Source organism: Natator depressus, chromosome 6 (assembly GCF_965152275.1).
Source record: "Natator depressus isolate rNatDep1 chromosome 6, rNatDep2.hap1, whole genome shotgun sequence".
NCBI lineage: Eukaryota > Metazoa > Chordata > Testudines > Cheloniidae > Natator > Natator depressus.
In genome coordinates this window covers 4,132,593-4,139,117 of record NC_134239.1, presented here as the reverse complement: position 1 = coordinate 4,139,117, position 6,525 = coordinate 4,132,593, and the positions used below count along the sequence as shown (strand labels likewise).

At 42.9% G+C, this 6,525-nt stretch overlaps 1 protein-coding gene across 2 annotated transcripts; it reads right to left on the bottom strand.

The window, feature by feature from the left end:
* Positions 1–1,953: 1,953 nt before the first annotated feature.
* On the bottom strand, positions 1,954–5,613 carry LOC141989843 (olfactory receptor 5W2-like). 2 transcript variants are annotated; one of them, XM_074956764.1, is made up of 2 exons: positions 5,604–5,613; positions 1,954–2,885 (listed from the first exon to the last, which is right to left on the bottom strand). In XM_074956764.1, the coding sequence occupies exon 2, from the start codon at positions 2,758–2,760 to the stop codon at positions 1,954–1,956; it is 807 nt and encodes a 268-aa protein (XP_074812865.1). In that variant the 5' UTR covers positions 2,761–2,885; positions 5,604–5,613. The 2 variants fall into 2 exon arrangements, with proteins under 2 accessions (XP_074812865.1, XP_074812864.1); XM_074956763.1 differs by lacking the exon at positions 5,604–5,613 and having other exon boundaries at positions 1,954–2,898.
* Positions 5,614–6,525: the final 912 nt, after the last annotated feature.

The window sequence follows — 6,525 nt, the reverse complement described above, 5'->3', positions numbered from 1 at the left end:
AGCCACTGCTAGGAGGTGGGGATGCTCCCTCTCTTTGTAATTTTTAGCTCAATAGGTAGGGTGTTCATGTGTGAGGTGAGAGATCCAGGTTCAATTCTCCCTTCTGTCCAGTGCTGGGCAAAGATGTGCACTTGAGTTTCCTGTATTTCCAGAAAGCATCCCAGCCCCTGAGTGATGTGCTATTCCTGGCTGGGTTGCTCTCAATCTCTCCTTTCAAAGTTGTTCTACGGTGGAAAACTAATTAAAAAACCATTGGAACAGAGACACAAAGTTGAACATGTTGGTGCCCCGAAACACTTGTCTATAGAGTCATTCTCTCTTTCTGGCCCTGTGATTCTTCCCATGTTTTATCCACAAGGCAAGAGCTTCAACAGGAGAGACTGAGGCCGTTACTACACAACTGGCTCAATTGGTACTACTGCAATAGATGAAATGGTGTTGATTGAGAAGGTCTGGGGAAGACATGCTAAGACAGTGGGAGAGCGCTCACCTGTTGAAATCTGTACTCCACGTCCCTCAGAGACTGTGTTCCATTGTGGATATTCCTCAGGGCTGATTTACACTAACGCTGTTGGATGATCTGTGTTATAATACTTCAGTTACGTAACTCTCCTGTTGACATAGCATGGTGTGGACTTAGTCAACTTGAAGTAGCATAACTTAGATCAATTTACAGGAGTAGCGTAGACCAGTCCTGAAAATGATGCAGGACAGAACATAGCCCAGTCACCAGGATACTGTCCAGAAATGTGGGAGACCCACTTTCAAATTGTTTCTCCCCATCAGAGAGAGGGAGGATTGACCGGAATCTCCCACTACCAACGGGAGTGATCTAATCACTGGGTTAAAGTCTACAAGGGAAACAGCACCATTACTGCCTCTTCCATTTCCATCACTTTTGTCAGTGTGGCCCTACATTGTCTTTGCTTTGACATCAAAAAGTATCCAGGAAGGAAAGGAAATGTTCCATTTCTGGTCAAGTTAAATAGTTCCTTCCACCCCACAGGACATTTCTGTCAATGTTTTCAATTTGCCAAACATTTAAGGAATTTTCAGATTTGGATCAGATTGAACTGAAGTTGTTTCTGATTGTTTTATAACCACCCATGAACCCAAAAATCCGTTATTGTCCCAGCTCTATTCATTTCTCACTATCCGTAACCCAAGCTGTACAATTCCCAGAATCCCTATTCTTCAGAGTCCATAGGACTTACCCTCAGAACTAAAAGTAAGACCTCATAGCTAACCTGGTGATGTGGTATAAACATCTCATGTCTGATATGACTTTTTCTTTCTGTTTAATTTATGTGCTAGAGAAAACTCACCCTTTACTTTGTATTCAGTTCAGTGCAGCTTCTCACAGAGGATGCACACACACCATGTTCTCTTTTGGATATGTTACCCTTGTTCTTACTTGTTGTTTTGTTGCTCCCTTAACTTAAAATAAAGGCCATTGTGATGGAAATCACCTTTCTCCTCCACATGAATGGATACAAACCCGGCGACAATCTCTACAACAACCCCACAGAGGACATAAAGAGCTGCAGAGAATCAGGAGTGTGTACTAAACTCCCTTTGGTTCAGGCACAGAAACCACACACTTCATACTTGCAACTGCATATCGAAACTAAACCCAATACAAAGCAGAGGGAAAGATAGATTAGATGCCCTCCTCTTCTTTCCCAATATATATAGACCTATGCTTTCAAAGCACACCACATATATTCACACATGTGAAACAGGTGCCCCCTGGAATTTTGCTGGGAGAATAGCTTAATAAAACCCTGATCTTAATTGGGGCCTGTAGGCCTTGTTGGAATACAAAAAAATTAATAACAATAACAGTAATGAACAATACAATCATGGGATCTGTGAAATTACATTACAATGGGCTGGGAATTGATTTCACCTGTTTCCACTCCCCATCACTCTTATGGTATTGAGTTAACAGATTCAAGAATTGGTTAGGAGTTTATTCATTACTTTCCTCAGGGCGTCCTTCACCTCCGTGTTCCTCAGGCTGTAGATGAGGGGGTTCAACATGGGGATCACCAGTGTGTAAAACACTGAGGTTATTTTGTCCATGTCCATGGAATACCTGGAGATGGGACGTAAATAAATGAAGAGTTGGATGCCATAAAATATTACCACCGCAGTCAAGTGGAAAGTGCAGGTGGAGAAGGCCTTGCGCTGGCCCTTGGCAGAGCGGATCTGCAGGATGGTGGAGATGATATAGAAATAGGACAGGAGGACAGTCACAAAGCTGCTCACTAGAATACAGCCAATGAAGGCAAACATCACAATCTCATTGATGTGGGTGTCAGAGCAGGAGAGTGCCAGCAGTTGGGGAATATCACAGAAGAAATGACTGATAATGTTGGAGCTGCAGAATGACAGCTGAAATGTACAAAATGTGTGTATCATTGAATCCACCAACCCCACAGCGCACACCCCAGCCACCAGCTGCTTACAAAGCTGCCTGGACATAGTGACCGTATAGAGCAGCGGGTTACAGATGGCCATATAACGGTCATATGCCATGACAGCCAGCAAGAGACACTCAATATCTGCAAAAGAGACAAAGAGATACATTTGCACAGCACAGGCCGTGTAAGAAATGCTTTTCCTCTCAGCAAAGAAATTCAGCAGCATCTTAGGGGAAATTGTTGAGGAATAGCAGAGGTCACAGAAAGACAAATTACTGAGGAAAAAGTACATGGGGGTGTGGAGTCGGGGATCAATCCTGATTAACAAGATCATGCCCCCATTCCCCACCAGGGTGATACCATAAATCAGAAGGAACACCAGAAACAGGGGGACCTGCAGCTCCGGACGATCTGTCAATCCTGAGAGAATGAACTCAGTCACCTCCGAGTGATTTCCCTCTTCCATCTCCCCCGCACAGAGATCAGGCTGCTACAGAGATGTGGGAAGGTGGAGGGTGCAGAAAACCTGTCCCTTCTCTGTAATGAAGTAAGTGATGATAAATGGAGACCAGTTTCTTAATGGACATCAGTACCCGCTCCGGGAAGGGCTTCGTCCACAGAGCCAGATGTTCACAGCTGGTCATTCCAGGTGTTTGATAAAATGCACTGGCTGTGCAAATACAATGACAGGCAGGTTAATCATGCCCCCCACACAAACACTCCTGTTCACTAATCCGAACAGAAAACAGTGACTTGTGACTCTGCTGTGAGAGAATAAGCCTAAAGGGATTATTCCTGAGCTAAAGAAGGGGTGAGCGTAAAGGAGTATTAATCTTTTTACCTTCTTTGGGCAAGGGGAGCTCTGCGGCTTGGCATGTTCGTTTAGGGTAAAGTTGCTTCCTGTGCTAATTAAGCTTTTTGGAAAAGCCCTGGCTTCAGTGACTGTGTAATTGCCTATTTTTTTCCAACCAAAGGAGGTCGCTCCTTTTGCTGATGGGGTCAGAGTTGGGGCTGAGGCTTTTGGTGCTGGAGGTCTGGAATTCAATACCTGCTGATCCCCTTGGTGTCTGCGTATTTGTGTGTGTGAGTATAATTCAGGACAGTAGCACGTACCTGCTGCGAAGAGAGAGAGATATGTGTTGGTGTTTCCTCATAGTCAAAAACTGTAAGTTTGGAGCATTCGGGAAGCTTTATACTAAGATGTGTGATCTGTGGGACATGATTCCTGAAGTAACTGGGAATACCTGAGCTCAGAGAGACACAACACCTAATTAATGCATTCAGTGAACCAAAGCCACCCTCGGTGTAATTGGTGCCCTTGGGATTAATTAGACCGACTCTTTCTTACTTTGTTATTAACTGATGCAATTTCTACCAGAGTTACAGAATATGAGGTTTGGGGTATATTTCATTCTGCTGTTTTCAGTGCAAGCTGGGTACTCCATAGAGCTGACCCAAAAAGCATTTTTTTTTCTGGAGATCAAAATCTTTTGGTAAAAACTTAATATTTCGACTAGGAAATACCACGGATGTGCCTCTGATACCACACAGCACCAATCTCTTCCATGGGCCAGGCTCCCAGTCTATACTACATCCCCCATGATGCATGATGGTCTCTCCTCTTGCTGAACTGCCCTGGAACATCACCAGAGTCCCACAGCCATGGTTTAGGGAGGAGGGGAGTTTGGTATTTTGATGGAAAGCTTACAATTTCCAGTGAAAAGACAAGGAGTACTTGTGGCACCTTAGAGACTAACACATTTATTAGAGGATAAGCTTTCCAGAGCTACAGCTCACTTCATTGGATGCATCCAATGTGCCACAAGTACTCCTTTTCTTTTTACAGATACAGACTAACATGGCTGCTACTCTGAAACCAGTGAAAAGACAATTTCTTGGAAAAAATAGTTAAATGGAAAATCCAATTTGAAATAAAAAAATAAGAAAAATATTCTTAAGAAAAATATTCAACCAGCCTTAGCAAGAAATTTGGAATCAAAGGAACTGAAATTTAGATACAGGTGAAGCATATTAATTATTTGCGGGTGTAGCTGATATCTTCTCAGTCATTCCTGATTTCAGAGTAACCTCTTTGTCCTGGCCCCAGTAGGTGGAATGTAAAACCTGTAAGTCATGTAAGAGCACTCCAGATTATCTAGCTCTTTATAGGATGCCAATCACCAGAGTATCTTATGTCCTTCTGTTGATAGGTTACTCCCCAAAGTAGGAAAGGTAGGTTCACTAATTTGGCTTGATGGAGACCACATGATGACCAGAGGAGCTCAGGAGGAGACCACAGGATGCTACAGAGTTGTGCAGTTCACAAAACTATCCCGATTGCATGCATATTATCTGCACCCAGAGCTCAGCTTTAAGATGCTAAAGACGTCTACGAGTTAACTAAAAATAGTCTTGCTGTCATCATAAATGTTAATATTTTTGATACGGTATAGCAAGGTTCCTTCCCCACTTTCAACTCTAGGGTACAAATGTGGGGGCCTGCATGAAAACCCCCTAAGCTTACTTTTACAGCTTAGGTTAAAACTTCCCCAAGGTACAAACTATTTTACACCTTGCCCTTGATTTTCCACTGCCACCACCAAACATTTCTCTGGGTTCCTGAGAAAATGTTGTTTGGAAACGTCTTTGCCCAAAAAAATCCTCCCAACCCTTGCACCCCACTTCCTGGGGAAGGTTTGGTAAAAATCCTCACCAATTTGCATAGGTGACCACAGACCCAAGCCCTCGGATCTTAGAATAATGAAAAAAGCATTCAGTTCTTGAAAAGAAACATTTTAATAGAAGAAACAGTAAAAAGAAAAGGATCACCTCTGTAAGATCAGGAAGGTAAATACCTTACAGGGTAATTAGATTCAAAAAATAGAGAATCCCTCTAGGCAAAACCTTAGGTTACAAAAAGACACACAGACAGGAATATTCATTCTATTCAGCACAACTTATTTTCTCAGCCATTTAAAGAAATCATAATCTAAAACATACCTAGCTAGATTACTTACTAAGTTCTAAGACTCCATTCCTGTTCTATCCCTGGCAAAAGCATCACACAGACAGACACAGACCCTTTGATGTTCTCCCTCTTCCCAGCTTTTGAAAGTATCTTGTCTCCTCATTGGTCATTTTGGTCAGGTCCCAGTGAGGTTATCCTAGCTTCTTAACCCTTTACAGGTGAAAGGGTTTTTTCCTCTGGCCAAGAGGGATTTAAAGGTGGTTAGACTTCCCTTTATATGTATGACAAGGTACGTGAAGTTATAAGATTACACTGTGTCGTGTTATTAATACATGTTCCAAACTGAGGCTTGCTGTCATTGTAAATGTTAATATAAAAGTTAATCTTTATATTTATGACACGCTCCCCAAATCTCAGCTAGGGTGAAACGCTGGCTGGGATTTCTTTCTGGAGCTCTAGGAAAAACAGAATTAATAAGACACATGCACCTCTAAATATACTACCAAGTATATAAAGACTAACAATATTTTCCACATCTCAAGGACGATTTTAACTAGTTGATTCAGGGAAACTTTCACGGGAGAGTGCATCAGCCACATTGTTAGAAGCTCCTGAGATGTGTTGGATGTTGAAATCAAAATCTTGGAGAGCTAAACTCCACCGATTAAGTTTTTTGTTATTTCCCGTGGCGGTATGAAGCCACCGTAGCGCAGCATAGTCGGTTTGCAGGTGGAAATGCCGTCCCCAAACATATGGGCGTAGCATTTCCAGGGCGTAGACAATGGCGTAACATTCTTTTTCACTGACTGACCAGTTGCTTTCCCTCTCAGAGAGTTTTTTGCTGAGAAACACTACAGGGTGGAATTCTTGATCCGGTCCTTTCTACATTAAAACTTCTCCCACACCACTCTCGGACGCATCTGTGGTTACTAGGAACGGTTTGTCAAAGTCTGGGGCTCTTAGTACAGGGTCAGACATGAGTGCCGCTTTAAGCTGCCTAAAGGCCTTCTGACACTCTTTGGTCCACTGAATGGAATTTGGTTGTTTCTGTTTGGTTAGGTCTGTCAGTGGGGCGGCGATTTGGCTGTATTGTGGTACAAATTGTCTGTAATAACTGGCCAAGCCTAAGAA